This window comes from Hippocampus bargibanti, linkage group LG03 (assembly GCF_051943395.1).
Source record: "Hippocampus bargibanti isolate YZ-2025 linkage group LG03, ASM5194339v1, whole genome shotgun sequence".
NCBI classification, from domain to species: Eukaryota; Metazoa; Chordata; class Actinopteri; order Syngnathiformes; family Syngnathidae; genus Hippocampus; species Hippocampus bargibanti.
The window spans coordinates 9,299,523-9,317,952 of NC_142736.1; the positions used below are offsets into that span (position 1 = coordinate 9,299,523).

Consider the following 18,430-nt stretch of genomic DNA (forward strand, 5'->3'; position numbering starts at 1 on the left):
TGAGGTGAGAGTGAAGCAATCGTTTTTTTTCAAGGATTTTGGTGATGAATGGAAGATGGGAAATTGGACGTAAGTTATTGAAATCGTTTTGATCTGAGCCAGTTTTTTTTTTTTTTCAGGATTGGAGTAACAGCTGCGGTTTTGAGTGGGATAGGAACAATTCCAGTTGCAAAAAACACCCCAAAATCATGATGCTACCACCCCCATGCTTCACAGTTGGGATGGTGTTCTTCGGATTGTACTCTTTTCATTCTTCATCCAAACACGCTTATTGGTATCATGACCAAAAAGTGCTATTTTGGTCTCATCTGACCACAAAACTTTCACCCATGACTCCTCTGTATCATCCAAATGGTCATATGCAAACTTAAGATGGACCATGACCTGTGCTGGTTTAAGCAGGGGAACCTTTCATGCCATGCGTGATTTCAAATCATGACGTCTGAGTGGATTACCTACAGCACTGGTGTCAAAGTCAAGGCCCGCGGGCCAAATCCGGCCCGCCACATCATTTTTTTCGGCCCGCGAAAGCAAATCAAACTTTTTTTTTGCTAAAATCTGAGCCAAAATTTCATATTTTTGGATGTCAACCACAATAAAAGTCATTATTCTTGACTTCAGATTTGAAAACGAGTTATTCATTAATTTGCTGTGTGCTCTATATGTAATATTTGAAGGGATTTAAACATTCTAATGGGTTCCCCAAATTCATAACGGCCCTCGAGAGGAAACCATGACTACAATGTGGCCCGTGGCAAAAAATGACTTTGACACCCCTGACCTACAGTAATCTTGGAAACGGTTGTCCCAGCTCTTTTCAGGTCATTGACCAACTCCTGTCATGTAGATGCGGGCTGATTCCTCACCTTTCTTAGAATCATCTTGCATGGGGCTCCACTCCGATTGACATTGACCCTCTTGTTGAGCTTCCATTTTCTAATGATTGCTCCAACAGCGGACCTTTTTGCACCAAGCTGCTTGGCAATTGCTCCGTAGCCCTTTAAAGCCTTGTGGAGGTGCACAATTTTGTCTCTGGTGTCTTTGGACAGCTCTTTTGTCTTCGCCATGTGACAAGTTAATGTCGTACTGATTGTATGGGGTGGACAGGTGTCTTGATGCAGCTAACGACCTCAAACAGGTGCATCTGATTCAGGATGATACGTGCAGGTGGACTTCTAATGGGTGGACTAACAGGTCTTTCAGGGTCAGAATTCTAGATGATACACGGGTGTTCAAATACAGTGATACCTCGGTTCTCGACTATAATCCGTTCCAGAACCCTGTTCGATGGCGATTTGTTCGAACACCGAAACCATTTTCCCATTACCAAGAATGTAAATTGTTTTAATCCGTTCCAACACCCTGAATGTTTACCTTTTTTTAGTACAGTATTTTATACATTATTTTATGCATGAAATTGCACATTAAAATGCTGACCAACACATAAAAAGCAATGTCATATATCTCAGAAAATGTTAAGCAAAATGGCAAAGACACAAATAACATAAACATAATTGTAACCCAGGCTAATCGTACGTTCGTAAAGAAAAGAATTATGAATGGGATTTTCTACCTTTGTGGTGGTCGGCAAAAGGTGCAGGTGGACGGAGGAAGGAAATGTATTGTGTGGAAGGAGAGTCCACTTACATAAAAACTTTGGGGAGCTCTTCTGTCTGAGGGGTGCTCACATGTTCAAATCTCTTTGCTACGGATGACTCGGCTACAGGATGTTCTTTTCTCTTAAAATATCTATCCAATGACACTTGCTTCTACCTTCTTTTTAGCACTTTTCGGAAGTGGTTCATGACAATGTCGTTAAAGTCATTGATGACTCTGGTGGCTGCAGCTTTATCGGGGTGGTGGAGTTCTGATTGTAGATTTAGCCATGCTGTATTCCCTAGCCAGATCAGACACTCGCACACCTCCTTCATATTGTAATGCGCCTCAGCGTGACAAATGATGCGCAGTCGCTGGTATAGCGAGTCGGTCTTTTAATAACAAAACTTAGCAGTTTTAATAAACAAACAGGAGCTGTTGTTACGCCACAACTCACGCGCAGACATTCCCTCAGGCACACTGCCCAACCCACGTTGTCGGGTCCTCCCTTCTCTCTGTCCGTGTGTGTCACGCGACCCCAACAAGCCCAGGCCCCAAACACAACACAAGCAATGAACGTTACAATATTTTGCTATTATTTCTTTCTTAAATGCAATAGTTGTACGCACTACTTTTATTTTTCCACTTGGAGCAGCACTTACTTTCTTTGGAGACATGATTAGGGGCTAAAACTCTTCGTAAACCTATATTAAACGCGAGAGCAAAACGCAGCACGTCGGCTAGCGACAACAGTTGATCACGAAGAGAGCGATACACCTGTACGCCGCTCAGCATCCCACCCTTGCGTACGCACTCACGCGTCGTACCGGCGTTCGAACTCCGATTGTTGTTCGAACTACGAAGCAAGAATTTCTCGAATATTTTGTTCAGACTCCGATTTGTTCGAACTGTGAGTCGTTCGAAAACCGAGGTTCCATTGTACTTGTTTTTAGCTGTAGCTCAACATCTTCATCAAAACCAGGAGACTCCATTTCGTGAAAGTGGCTTTCAAACATACTTACTCTGAATATCTGTCATAGAATGGAGAACGGATGAGGTAGTAGAGTAAAAGAAAGGTTCTTCTCCTCATCTCCTCCCTCTCCCACTGGTTATCAAATCTCCTCTTATGGAGCACGGCAAAACTGGGGGAAAAAAGAGGCGATGAGAAATTTGTGCACTGTTCTAGAGATGTCAAAAGACAAAACCGAAAACATCCTCACGCAGGGGTGAACGGTGAAAGTGCCACTTAAAAATTTGAAAAAATAAAACACTAAAATCTATCAACAACGCTGCAGTCATATACAGTCCCTGATAAAAGTCTTGTCGCTTATCTAGTTATAGGAACAACAAAAAATAACTTGACTTGTAGTTGATCTATTGGAATCAGAAATGGCTTGTATGAAAGGCAAAGCCCTTCTAGATTATGCTTACTATACCAAAATTAAGTTTTGTGTTCATTCATTAAATTTTATTATTTAATTAGGACAGAAAGGGCAGATTTTGCTTGGACAAAAGTCTTGTCGCATACCTTTTTATTTATAATATACATATATTTCATTTTGAATAAACAAATATGCCACAATAACGTCAAAACATAAAGTCATGATGCCTTACAAAAGGAATTAATATCGTGTATGGCTCCCGTGAGCTTGGAGGATTGCATCCATACATCTATGCAATGACTCAATTAACTTATTGATGAATTCATCTGGATTGGCAAAGAAAGCAGTTTTGCAGGACTCCCAGAGTTCATCAAGATTCTTCAGTTTCATCTTCCAAGCCTTCTTCTTCATCTTACCCCAGACGTGTTCAATAACGTTCATGTCTGGTGACTGGGATGGCCATTTCCTGGACCACCTTGACCTTCTTTGCTTTCAGGAACATTGATGTGGATGCCGAAAGGAGCACCATCCTGCTGCAGAATTTGCCGTCTCTTGCGGTTTGGGATGTAATGGGCAGCAAACATTTCTGCATACTGCACGCCCACCCCCATACTGGATGTAACCCCAAACCATGATTTTTCTTCCACCAAACTTTCTGGGTGAATCTTGGGTCCATGCGGGTTCCGACAGGTCTTCTGCAGTATTTGCGGAGATTGCGATGCAGTTCAATGGACGACTCATCAGAAAAATCAACCTTCTGCCACTTTTCCACTGTCCATCCTTTCTGCAAGCTGTGGGCCTTAGCAAATGCAACACGATTGTTTTGTTGTCTTCTGTTTAATGCTCGTTTCTGAGCACCAACTCGGCCATGGAGACCACTGCGTGAGAGAATTGGACAAACTGTTCTTGTAGATACAGGGGTTTCTCCTCTGCAGTTGAAAAATGGCTGGCCTTGGACTGGCGAAGCAACAAACGGTCCTTGCTTTACAAGCCCAGGTCTGCATGACCTGGGCTTGTCATGAACGTCAGCGGTTTCATGAAATCTTTGTCTTATCCTCTCCACGTTTGGACACATTAAAGATGTCTGCCACCTTAGTGGGAGACTTGGTCTTCAGGCTCTTGATCATTGCCGAGACGTATGGATGCAGTCCTCCAAGCTCACGGGAGCCATACACGATATTCTTTTTCTAAGGAATCATGACTTTATGTTCTGATGTTATTTTAGCATATGTGTGTATTCAAGATGAAATATGTGTAATTTCTACATTATTTTTGTATGCGACAAGACTTTTGTCCAAGCAAAATCTGACCTTTCTGTCCTAATTAAATAATAAAACTCAATGAATGATACACAACTTTATTTTGGCATAATAAGCATAATCTAGAGGGCTTTGCCCTTCATATAAGTCATTTCTGATTCCAATAGATCAACTACAAGTGAAGTTATTTGTTCTTCCTATAACTTGGATAAGCGACAAGACTTTTGTCAGGGACTGTAGAGTGCTTGTATTATTTTGTTAATCTCGTCAGCTTTCTGTTCAAGGTGTCGAGTCAAATAGCTCAATATTTTTTTTCCCCCAGGTTTTTGGGGTTGCCAACGGCCCTCGATAATCACAGAGTAGATGCAGCTGTGCACTTAACAGCAGCCAAATCTCATCTCCATATTTAGAACCATAAAAAGAACAAGCTGCAATAAAGTCACAATTATTCAACATGTTGAAAACTCAAGATTCCCCAAAATAGCTTTTCACATCAAAAAGCTCAGACGCTCCCGGTAAATAAAGAGATGCATGGGTGCCTATCCATCGTGCTCATTCCATTTGGTCTCAATATGAACCGAGGCAATTTTCAAAAAACCTTCCACCACTTATGCCTGACACCAAGTCTCAAATAACAACTAGTGTGGGAACACATCATGCAAAAGAGGACATTGACAAACCTGGAAAGCTCCAGACCAGCAGAGATAAGCCATGGCTTCCAAGACTGTTTTCCACACAGTCCAAGGGTAAGTACTGAAGTAAAAAAGGATGCATTAAGGATAACCTCATTAACTTGGGGCAAGTGGCGGGGACCCCACGCAGCCGTCGCCAGCCAATAGCAGTCTACGTGTAGGTAAAAAGCCCTTTAAACTCACATTGACAAGCAAGGTCTAATATGCTGTATAATTGTGACCCCCCCATCCTCCTTCAAATATCGATGAAAAGGTTTCTTCAGCAGCCACATGTCTGTGTCTGACGTTTCGCTTCTCATATATATATATATATATATATATATATATATATATATATATATATATATATATATATATATCTCCCTACTGTCCAGAGGGGCGCTGCCAGATCCTCTGCACTAATAGGGGCCTGGTTTAAGGTTGGGGGGAGCAGAGGACTATTCCCTGAGGGTACACTGATTACTACTATTGTCCTGACTGGTTATGGTCTACGATTGGCCTGATTGCCCCATTTGCCCTGGTATCACCTCATCAGCATAAACCAGGGGTCGGGAACCTATGGCTCGCGAGCCATATATGGCTCTTTTGATGATTGCATATGGCTCGCCGATAAAACTAAATACATATTTTCGTTTTTTCGCCGTTCATTTCCCGTTGGGGCTGCAGTTGGCCGAAAGCGCCATTTTGATTGGATGATAGTGGCCTTCATGTTGAAACAGGTAAACGCCCCTTTAAATGAGCTCAACTAGTGCACTTCAGCGTTAATGCACCGGAGCATTAGAGGAGAGAAAATGTTCTGATTCTAATTTGCAATGAAACAACACAATCGATGAAACAGTCGAATGTCCGTGACATTTTAACAAGCCCCATGTTAACGTTAGCATCAACATACTTCTGCGAGAAGTCGATTGCAGATAGCAAGTGTGGAAGCTTATGAGCCGTGTGCAGGCTAGCTAGCAGTAACTTCGCCTCCTGACCGGCAAGTTGAATTTCATTCCGATCGTTTGCCTGGATTTTTACCAGTCACGAGGAACGGAAAACCATTCATGTTAACGGTGAGTACTATCACAAAGTTATTTTAAATAATATCTGATATGTTGTTGAAAAATGGCGGCGCGTGCGCGAGTGTATGTGTGTGCGCGCGCACGCGAGCGTTTGTATGTACGCGCGCGTGCGTGTGGCTCTCACTGAAAAACATTTCTAAATATTTTACTTTTATGGCTCTCTTAGTCAAAAAGGTTCCCGACCCCTGGCATAAGCCATTATGTTAACGATCTCAGAAGTGTGTTGTAAGCACCATCCAAATTAAACCTCACACCACCATGGCGATTTAGTGAAGGGTTTTGCTGTTTTTTAAAAATAGCTTCTTTTACTCCTTTCAAACCACCTATTTTCTTTCGCTAAGATTTTAACCTCATTGTCCTCAAATGAGTGATTGCTGACTTTTAGGTGCATATGTACTGCACATTGATGCCCACTATTATTATCCCTGCGATGTTGAGTCTTTTTTTGGGAATTTGTTTAGTCTCAATAGCAAGTTGCTTGTTCTGTAGCCACAAACGGAAATCAGTCTTCTTGTGCCGGTCCCAAGCCCGGATAAATACAGAGGGTTGTGTCAGGAAGGCCATCCGACGTAAAAGCTTGGCCAAAACAAACATGCGGATCACACCTCTAAAGATGGAGGACACTGATTTGCTGTGGCAACCCCTTGAAGGAAAAAGCCGAAAGGAAGAAGTTTAGTCTCAATGTATTTGCTCTTTACAATCTTCATTTTTACAATGTATCCAATAAACTACATTACTTTGTTTTTCATTTGGCAGCCTATCTTTTGGATGCACTATTTTTTGTCTGAAAGTGTTTATCAGTTGGAATTGTGTGTTGCTAAAGCACCCTTTGTAGTTTTTCAGAAACCCCCGCAATGTAAGGTACTGCTACTCAATGTTCACTCTAATTTTTCATGTGTCTGATCAGAACCACAAGCTCCCTGAGCACACAGAGGACCACTGTGAGCAACATCAGATGTGTAACAGCAACATGTTTTGCAGAGTAATCCTTTCTCACTTGAAAACGAAAAAAATCTCACTCAGTTTCACCGCTTGTTCTTCTATTTTCACATACTCCGACAGCCATTCCATCTTAAAAGAACCACATTTCTTTTTTACTTTGGCTTGATGATGAGAAGGTTTCTTCAGCCATCATCTGTACAAAAGTGAAGGTTTCGGACGTTTCGCCTCCTATCCAAGAGGCTTCGTCAGCGAACTAAAGTCTGACTGGTCGTATCGGCCCCATTTATATATCCCTAATGTCCAGACATGGTGGCGCCGGACACAGCTATGATAGGTCCCTACTCTCAGGTTGGGGGGGCAGAGGACCCCTCCCTGTGGCCCCACTGATTGTTCCTACATTCCTGACTAACGACTGGCCTATTACCCCCACTCCCACCGGTATCACCTCATCAGCATAACGACCCTCATCAGCATTACGAAAGTTGCCTAACCTGTTTTGCCTAAGCAGGCTATTGTATGAACGATCCAAATTGAACCTCACCCCACCAGACCGGTTTAATGAAGGATTTTGTTGTTTTATAAGAATCGCTTCTTTTACCCCCCTTTCAAACCATCTATGTTCTTTCGCTAAGATTTTAACCTCATTGTCGTCAAATGAGTGGTTGCTAGCTTTTAGGTGCAAATGTACTGCCGATTGAGGTCCACTTATATTATCCCTGCGATGTTGATAAAGTCTTTTTTTGAGAATTTGTTGAGTCTCCCCAATGTACTGCTCTTTACAATTTTCATTCTTACAATGTATGGAATAAACTACATTACTTTGTTTTTCATTTGGTAGCCTATCTTTTGGATGCACTAATTTTTGCCTTAACGTCCGAAACCTTCACTTTTGTACAGATGACGGCTGAAGAAACCTTCTCATCGATGGACCACTCCTGTACGACTGAGAGCTTACACAGACGTTTGGCTTGATGAGTGGATGCGTCGCTGCCTGTTCGTTTCACCATGATATGGGGTTAGCATCTGTGTCTCTTAACTCCACTGCACTGTTGTCAGCTCGCTAACCTGAACGAATATGGACACGGCACATTCGCGCCGTCGGTTCGTGTCCCGGTCCGGCCTCCCTGTGTGGAGTTTGCATGTTCTCCCCGGACCCACGTGGGTTTTCTCCGGGTCCTCCGGTTTCCTCCCACACTCCAAAAACATGCATGGCAGGCAGATTGACCACTCCAAATTATCCCGAGGTGTGAGTGTGAGAGTGACTGTTGTATGTCTTTGTGTGCCCTGTGATTGGCTGGCAACCAATTCAGGGTGTTCCCCGCCTCGTGCCCGAAGACAGCTGAGATAGGCTCCAGCAACCCCCGCGACCCTAATGAGGAATAAGCGGTACGGAAAATGAGATGAGATATATATATATATATATACCAACAGAGCCATGAAAACTCCTCACCATGCACGGAGTGTCCATCCCAAGTCCAGCACCCTGAGACTGTACACAAGCCGCAAGGAAGGAGGCCGGGGACTACTGAGTGTGAGAGCCACTGTCCAGGATGAAACATCCAAGCTCCATGAATACATCAAAGAGAAGGCTCAGACGGATGATGTACTCAGAGAATGTCTCAGACAATGGGGAACAGAGGATGAGGTACTGGAAGAGGGACAATCATGGGAGGAAAAGCCCCTACATGGGATGTACCACCGAACAACAGCAGAAGTGGCTGATCTCAAGAAGTCCTATCAGTGGCTAGAGAGGGCTTGCCTAAAGGACAGCACAGAGGCACTCATCCTGGCTGCTCAAGTGCAGGCCCTGAACACCAGAACCATCGAGGCAGGGATATACCACACCAGACAAGACCCAAGGTGTAGGTTGTGCAAAGAGGCACCTGGACCTGGGAAACACCTCCCAAGGTGGTGGAGAATGACCGAGCAAAGATCCTGTGGGACTTCCAGATACAGACTGACAAGATGGTAATGGCCAACCAACCAGATATTGTGGTCATAGATAAAGGGGAAAGGAAAGCCGTTGTCGTGGATGTAGCGGTTCCGAGTGATGAAAGAAGGAACATGAGAAACTCGAGAAATACCAAGGGCTCAGAGAGGAGCTGGAGAGAGCCTGGAAGGTAAAGGTGACAGTCGTGCCTGTGGTGGTCGGAGCACTCGGGGCAGTGACCCCCAAACTCGACGAGTGGTTGCAACAGCACACCGGCTTCACAGTGCAGAGGTTGCGGACGCGTCCCGGTCGAACCACTCGAACAACATCGGATATCTCGGTCCAGAAAAGCGCAGTGCTGGGAACAGCACACTATATATATATATATATATATATATATATATATATATATATATATATATATATATATATATATATATATATATATAGTATCGTAATAAGCGGTACTATCGATATAACCGATATCGATATAACGAGACTTTACTGTATATATATATATATATATATATATATATATATATATATATATATATATATATATATATGTTATATATCTCATCTCATTTTCCGTACCGCTTATTCCTCATTAGGGTCGCGGGGGTTGCTGGAGCCTATCTCAGCTGTCTTCGGGAACGAGGCGGGGGACACCCTGAATTGGTTGCCAGCCAATCGCAGGGCACACAAAGACATACAACAGTCACTCTCACACTCACACCTAGGGACAATTTGGAGTGGTCAATCTGCCTGCCATGCATGTTTTTTTTGAGTGTGGGAGGAAACCGGAGGACCCGAAGAAAACCCACGCGGGTCCGGGGAGAACATGCAAACTCCACACAGGGAGGCCGGACCGGGACGCGTCCGCAACCTCTGCACTGTGAAGCCGGTGTGCTAACCACTCGACTACCGGGCCGCCCATATGTTTTATATATATATATATATATATATATATATATATATACAGTAAAGACTCGTTATATCGATATTCTCGGGAGTCCGAAAAAATATCGATATAACCGGCACTATCGATATATCGGACCCTGCGCTCATGTAATTTTCTCCTTGCGTTCATAGAAATAGTATCGATATAACCGGGACTATCGATATATCCGATATCGATATAACGAGACTTTACTGTATATAATTGGTCAAATTAACTAGATTATATCCGTTCTAAAATTACATATTAAATGACAACCGACGTCACTTTTTTGTTTCTTAACTGACATCAGAAAAACGTTTTTTAGAATCTAAAATAACCAAAACACGCAGTACGATATTTTTATTCAAATGCAAAACACCAATAAAAATGACTTAAAGTGTCCAAAATCTGCATAAAATTGAGCTGTGAATTGGGCATTTTCAGAAAGTCCCGCCCCCAGTTTGTGACGTCACGCCAAGACGTCTTGCATTGCTTGAGAATCAAAACAATGGCTTCAGATTCGAAGAATATGCTTTCTTGTTACACCTCCAGTTATGAATATGATTCAAATAGTTCTGCAATCGATTAAAGAATGTATTCCATGCCATTTTGAGGCAACATTGGGGAGAAACGATCACCAGAAAAGAGGCACAAAATGGCGACCTCCTGTGGCCACCTCAGTTTCCACAGGCTGATAAATGCCTTATATGGAGCTTGGACACCCTCTTCTGGCGGCTTTTGGGTGCAACACAAGGTTTTCAGACCAAACAATACAGCAAAATACATTGACGGGATGGAAGGACTGCTACAATGTGTCTTTTTTTCGGTCAGGGGTTCTTTTAGTGACGTTACGTACGGACTCGTCATCAACTCAAAAACAAGACTTCCTGAATATTCAGCACGAGTATTAAAACGTAAAATATAGCTATATGCGGTGGAATCTTTTTAAAATGTGCTCAGTCGAAGTCATTTGAAGCCATTTTACAAATTATGGACACAACTTGTCCGAAGATGTCGGTTGTCCTTTAAGTAATGCATTTCTGTTTTATTTTGTGCGTTGCATAGATGTTATTGTGCACTAAGTATGTGCAAGCAGTGCGCAATTGCGCATGCGCGCAGTTTAGAGGGAACATTGCTGCTACTCCTCTCCTTTTTGCATCTTCAGGATTTTTGGTTTCGTTCCCTATTCTTTTGTTAAAAGACCACTGAGGGTAACCACAGTTTGTGAGTGCTCTCCTGACATGTTTTGACTCCTTTTCTCTACCTTCGACGCCTGTTGGTATTAGTTTAGCCCTATGCTGGAGGCTTCTGATAACTCCTAGTTTGTGTTATAGTGAGTGGTTGGCAGTGACGTGCAGTCAGGGGAGGCAGGCGAGGCTGTGCCTCACCTGTCATCATGGACATATCAAATGACAAAATACATTAAACGGTTATATTTACTGATTTGTACTTTAACGTTCTTTTCCATACAGGGGCCACATTGTAGTTATGGATTCCTCTCGAGGGCCGTTATGAATTTGGGGAAGCCATTAGAATGCTTAATCCCCTCCACATATTACAAATAGAGCACACACAAAATTAATGAATAACTAGTTTTCAAATCTGAAGTCAAGAATAATGACTGTTATTGTGGTTTACATCCAAAAATATGACATTTTGGTTCCGATTTTAGCAAGCATCATGGAATTTCACAAGTTTGATTTGCTTTCGTGGGCCGAAAAAAAATATGTAGCGAGCCGGATTTGGCCCGCGGGCCTTGACTTTGACACCTGTGCATTAGACTAAACCATTTTTGGATTTTTTTTTCAAAATCGCTGAATTTTCACATTTACCGTTCAAATACTAAGTAGACACAAGTGGTGAGGCACCAGCCGGCTGAGCCTCACCATGGACTGCGCCATCACTATGCTAACTGTGCTGGCTTGCTCTGCAGGGAGACCGCATTGCTGTCCCTCTGCATATCGCTATTAACGTGTTCGAAAGCTTTGAGTATATGAACTAAATTTCTAGTTTCGCTGGTGGATATAATGTAGTCACTGTACATTATAAACACTGTACTACAGTGATTATTTTATTTTTATCAAAACTGTGTGCATAGGTGAGGCACACAGTTCTCCTGCCTCATGACAGGGGGCGCTGGTGATTACAGATTCTTCTTGGGACTCCTCGGCTGCAGAATAATAGAATTAGTGACAGCAAGCTACAGTAAACAGTTAGCAAGTTAAGTGCAACCATCCAGTCATTTTTCGTGTTGCTTGACCTTATTATATATATATAAATTACATGTCTAGTCTGTTGTCAATTGTATGTCTTTTTTAGCCACGTTATCCAACTATTAATCCCTTGCATGCTGGGTCCGAGAGGACATTAATTTCATCTGTGCTGTATGTCATGCATATTAGAATATTTGACAATAAAGCTGACTTTGACTTGACTTATTTTCAGGATTACATATCTAAATTGAAAGAATTTTCTAAACTGGACTTTCAATCAAAGCAGGAGATAATAATTAAAGGAAGACCAACACCGGACTGCATAGCTCACAAACGGTGAGGGATGAATGTAAATCTCTTGGACAGCTTTTCAGCTTTTTGGCCAAGAAGAATTTCATTGAAACTATTCCTGAAGCGACAAAGTTGCTCCAGCTCGTGCTCACTGTTCCAGCTACTACAGCATCAGTGGAGCGGTCATTCTCAGCACAAAAGACTGAAAACATACAGTCGGAACAGGACTGATCAAGGATGACTTTCTTAACTGGCAGTGATCTCCATTGAGACAGAGAGACTTCGACTTCATTTATAAGTAAAGGTAACACGATGATAACGTTTTTTTAATTATTTTTTGCTATGCTAGTTTGTATTCAGTATATAAAAATGCTGACATGACATTTTAAACAAAACACGTTAACTGTTGCCAATCAAATGGTGAATAAGCTCCTCTGTGGAGTTCATATGTTTGTAAATCTGACTGTGATGACATAAGTGCCTCACCAGCCATGAACCTCACCGCACGTCACTGTTGGTTGGATTAAAAAAGTAAGAATTGGTCAGTGACACCCCCCCCCCCAAAAAATACATGTAGTCTGCGATTGGCTAGCGACCGGTTCAGGGTGTTCCCCCACCTTAAGACAGCTGGGATATACAAACACACATACAGCATATATGTTAGGTTGGTTGTGGTAGTTATGATAGTTATTACATTTGCTTATTATTAATGATGAATTGACTATGAATGTAATGAAAAACATTTATACTTTTATAAATTGCTCATACATGCAATTACATTCACATTTCTTCTTTCACATTTAATCATACATTTGATGTTGCTGTTCGTGACGGAGAGTGAGTGAGAGAGAGAGTGAGTGAGGGAGCGAGAAAGAAAGAGAGATCTGTTTCAAAGGTGGCACAAAAAGGAAGGATACAGTGTACAAGAGGTTTACTGATGTACAGAGTCTCGGCGACGGACTCTTGCAGCTTCAAAGGTGACGGTTTGCTGTGAAACTTCTCCTCCCGCAACTTCCGACTACTCTTCTTCTCGGTGGCTGCTGTAAACTGCTGAGGTGGCATGGACGATGCTGCCGCATCATGCAAAAGTGGTAAAGTGGGAAATTAGCCTCAGAGACATTGTAACTGGCAAGAATTGTTCTTAATATTGACTCACATGCAACTATTTGTCCTAAATGCTTGACAAAGCCTGTACAATGCGTGCTTTTCTACACCGTCAACCACAATACTGTCATACAATTCGAAATCAGAGTGTGTGCGAAACCCAAGTATTATGAGTTCTCTAGAGGCAGAATATATGATACAGCTAATGTAACCTTTACACCAATTTACATGTTCAGTGCAAATGTATGTAAGATTGTCAGTGAGCAGGTCTGGTTGATCTGTGATGGGGTTAGGTGTCCCAGCCACCACGAGTCTCCCTGTCTAAGTGAGCATGCCACATAGACAGTAGGTTATTGTAGGGCTTGTCTACCTTCGCATTTAAAGCCTGGACCCAGCAGATTGCGTGGAGGAAACCCTAGACTGGTTCAACGTGCATGAAGGTGGACCCAGCAAAGCGTTGTGGAGCGCAAGTAGGGCACAGTGAGACACGTAGAACATTGTGGTCATCCACTGCATCCCGACCCATCCCCAGTCTGGATGGGTCTTGCCACTGAATTCAGATGGGCTTAGACGAGAGAGTGAGGAAGACGACATTGCGCAACTCTCCTTCACTTTAATCAAACTCACGCGCAAGTCATCTTCACCACCCCCCATTCCATTGAAGATGGTCATCTCTTCCCAAAGAGGACGAATGTAAGATTGTACTATATTGCTTTTCGATCTTTTTGTCAGAGATGAACTAGCTGAAAAGGGAGAATGAAGGGGGTTCCCTCCAAAACACCCCTGGAATGAACTTGGGACCAATCCACTATCTACATGATCGATGTAACGGGCAACCCTGATATAGAGCCTTACAACCGATGCATGTGTAACAAAGTCATGAGATCTTGTTCCAAACATGGACGAAAAACATCAAAATACAAACGCAATTCCAAAACAATGAATGAAAGAGAAAGGTTATGGAGACAGTTGAGTCAACAAAAAGGCACACAAACCTTGTGGATCCAGAGGGGGCAAAAATGCTGCACAAGTCTAGATTATCCCATTCTTCCTTTGTTTAGTCAGTAGTTAACTGACCTACTGTTATGGTTGACAGAGTTTACAAAATAGTGACATGAGTGTGTGGTGGTGAATGCCATGTTAATGAGTGTCGGGCAGAACTCTTGGGTTACAAATGGTTCCCGCGAATAATCACCATTGGCGGGTGTAAGAGCATAAAGGGATGAGGATCTGCAACCTCTTATAAGGTGCAGTCGGCTTTTGGGAAAATTGAATGCTTTCAGGTGCAACTTCAAGTGCGAAAAATACGGCATAAGAATAAAATTTCTGATGGAATTATCCAGTTATTTCTATGTGAAACATAAATGACAAAATTTCCTGTTATAAGAGGCAGAAATAATCTGATTTAGACGTCTCTGCTTCAAAATGTCATGTCAACATGTCAGATTCCATTACAAAGACAGACTCATGAAGAGCGTATTCATGCAAATCATGAAGACCAGAAAAAGAAAATATCAGAAAATGTTAACAATAAGTGTGTCCCTTGCAGATAGCCCTTGTGTTTTTTTTTATTCCATTCGCATGGATCCTATGAACTCAATGATCCAATTGTTTGAAAAGGTCTTAAGATGGCAAACTAGTGTGAGGCGCAACAATTGTTATCCAAAGTGTCTGAAGCTTCAACTATTCTTACCGCCGTGCAGGGATCTGAGGATACGGCCTGACCTTTGGCCCACAAAGCAGGTGTCATTCTGTTGCTCTGGACCCACATCCTCTGTGCACAACAGGACATGAACTTTGATTTGGGTCAACTCCTTTTTGAACCATGTGCACAAATGTTTTATTTGGTGCAATATTTGGCCGAAGGAGGGGATTAGAAACATGTATAGTCAACAACAAAAGAAAACCACAAGAATTTATGTCACTGACCTTGGGCAGCAATCTCTGCACCTCTGTCAAGGGGGATGATGGGTGGTGAAGTCTGAATGCCCGATTTGTACCACAAAAGAAGCACGAGGCGAAAAACTGCCCTTTGGGAAAAAAACGGGAGATAAAAATTAAGTAAACTTGTTATTCCAATGCACTGCCTGGCAAACACGGCATGGTCAATCAAACATATTTTATACTTTATAGTATAACGAAACACAATACCAGAATTGCAACTAATTCCCCCTTCCAATATTCCATGGAGTTTGAGCATTCCCTCAAACTTCCCTGAACATTACTGCCACTTGGGAGTGAAACCGATTTAAATGGGAAAGGAGAAACAAACCAATCACTTTTTCGTCTACAGCTTTTTGTTTACTGTGAAACTGAGCCTGTGGCCGACGCATATTTTGAGCATGACATCTCTTATTCACTGGTCAAAGGACATGTTCATTATCTCTTCTTTCATCCCAAACGTTTTGTTGTTTTATATTAAACTGTTTTGAAAAGTGCTTTTTTTTAAATCTGCAGCTGATGTGAGTGATGTCCAAGTCAAGTGTTGCATTGATATGAAAAAAAGTCAAACGACATTTCTATCAAAATAGTACAAACAATTGAATGGAGTTTTATGACACATAAAATAAACCACTTTTATTTTAGCACACTTATTTTAACTTTAACCATAATGAACTAAGCCAATGTTTTGTACATCAACAGTCCCGCATTGTCCACGCATAAATAACGGTAAAAAAGTCATTTAACTCATTCACTGCCAGACAATGTGCAAAAATGTGTCCAATCCAGTTCCAGGGTTTGTCATTTTCACTGAAATTCAGGACCCACGGAATGTTGAATTTTAGGACTACATAAACATTCAACGCAGCAGAAGACATCTTAGACTGTCTTCTATCATCAGAAAAAATATATTTAATTCCTAAATTATAGAGGTCTGGAGTTATCCGAGCTTGAAATGGGGGTGATGGTACAAAAGGCAAATGCTACCCCTTGAAAAATTTTGCCAGAGGTTTGACCAACGCTTTATTGGCATCCCGCGCAAGAAAAACCAAATCCTGAACAAATTCGGGAATGGCGCTCCACGTCATGCCTTTCAATTCCTGAATAAATTTGAGAATGACAGTGAATGAGTTAATAAAAAGCAAAAATCGATACATGACTTTTGCAAATCACAAAAGAGCATCATCTAAGAAGTTGGCGATATTCATGTTTAGACTTACCGTATTTTCACGACCAAAGGGCGCACCGTGTGAAAAGGCACAGTCTCATTTATCAAACATTTATAAAAATCCCATCCCATCCCATTTATGTGTGCCATTTAACATACACATTGGGCGCACCGGATGAAAGGACGCAAGTTTTATATACTGGTACATATCCTCTACTGCCATACGTACGTCCACCTCACAACAACACACAGGCATACAAGTGTGCGTATTTATAAAAACAGATCGGGAGCAAAACTGAGTTTGGTAGTGCTTTATTTATTAATTACAAAGTAAGAACATTTTGTAATCATCACTCAATAGGCGTCGGCATTGTAAAAACAAGCACATTACCGGTAACAGTCAGTAATCAAACCCATCAAAGTCTTCATCCTCTGTCTCAGAATCGAACAGCTGCGCTAAACCAACGTGGCAGGTTCGCTTTCCTCACAGTCAGTCACTTTCTGTGCCGTGCGGCTCCTCGGAAATTATGCCGGTTTTTCCGGAAGCTCAAACCACCGTGCCAGCAGACACGTTACCCGAAGCATCCACAATCCATTGGCAAACTGTGGTTTTGTGGTTTCGTTTGGCTTAATAATGATGCCTGCTGGAAATGTCTCTTTAGGCAAAGTCTTCATCTGCGGGAGTTTCTCTCCGTTAGCATGGCAGCCAAGCACAACAGGAAACGAAGCCTTTTCACCAGCTTTTCAGAATAATTCGCTGGATGTTGCTGCGCTGCCGTAGTCCTGGCCCGGATGGAAAAATGGCAGTTTCATAAAACGCCAGCACCAAGACGGACCTCCTTGGAAAGCCTTCAGTTTAAACTGAGCTTCATAACCATGTCTCTTTGCCATTTTCTGAGTTGTTAAAACAGCAATGTTCTGCATAAAGCACATACCTGTTCTTGTATACACAAACCACGCCCACACATCCCCCCTCATGTTCTCTACCACGTCCGCCTCATGGTGGCCTCTAATACGTCCGCACTACAGGGCGCACCGCACATTTTCAAAAAAATCTGAGATGTTTATATGCGCCTTATGGTCGCGAAAATACGGTACTAAACGGAGTGATGCTTGCATCACCTGCAGCCTCTCATCTGTGGTGAGTGTCAGCAAATATGTCAATGTATGCATCAAACTATCATAGAACAACTGTGTGTGTGTGTGTGTGTGTGTGTGTGTGCATGTGCGTCCACCTATTTTCTATGCCGCTTTTTCTCATTGTAATCCGTGTGACCTATTTTGCACATGACAACATAGAAGAATTGAACCGTTTACAAAGTAACCACAAAATCCCATCAGTCATTCAATAAAACAAAAATGAGTCTACTCAAACATGAAAAAGGTCAAATTGGACCATCACCAAATCAGATCATTTTTCTTCGGGTCAATGGTTTTTAACCTGTGGTCAATCGAACCCCAAGGGGTATGATGAATCAGTATCGGGGGTTGACGGAGCCTCTGCCAAGGAGGTTAAGATGCAGTAAGGTCAAGAACCAGTGCTCCGAATGTAATCTAGCCAGTCGTCCATCCATTTGTTTTGTAATCCGCTTGTCCTCACAAGGGTTCTGACCGTACTGGAGCTTATCTCTGATGTCTTTGGGTAGTACACCCTAAACTGGTTGCCAGCCAATCTCATGTCTCACACACACACACACGCACATGCACACGCACGCGCGCACACACACACACACACACACACACACACACACACACACACACACACACACACACACACACACACACACACACACACACACACACACACACACACACACACACACACACACACACACACACACACACACACAGAAAAACAACCATTCATGCTCACACCCACACCGAGAGTCAATTTGGTGTGTTCAATCA

The 18,430-nt window shown here is 42.4% G+C and overlaps 2 protein-coding genes across 2 annotated transcripts in view; both read right to left on the reverse strand.

Annotated features, from left to right (window-relative positions):
* Nucleotides 1-18,430, reverse strand: part of LOC148900233 (uncharacterized) — a 236,690-nt gene that overhangs the window by 148,212 nt on the left and 70,048 nt on the right. The gene's annotated exons all lie outside the window — the stretch shown is intronic.
* The window catches only part of pex16 (peroxisomal biogenesis factor 16), a 28,711-nt gene that overhangs the window by 6,670 nt on the left and 3,611 nt on the right, over nucleotides 1-18,430 (reverse strand). The window contains exons 5-9 of the mRNA XM_088991816.1: nucleotides 15,343-15,443; nucleotides 15,107-15,187; nucleotides 13,227-13,379; nucleotides 4,918-4,990; nucleotides 2,619-2,738 (exon numbers count right to left, since the gene is read on the reverse strand). Coding sequence (XP_088847942.1) covers nucleotides 2,619-2,738; nucleotides 4,918-4,990; nucleotides 13,227-13,379; nucleotides 15,107-15,187; nucleotides 15,343-15,443 — 528 coding nt within the window. The remainder of the gene's footprint in view (nucleotides 1-2,618; nucleotides 2,739-4,917; nucleotides 4,991-13,226; nucleotides 13,380-15,106; nucleotides 15,188-15,342; nucleotides 15,444-18,430) is intronic.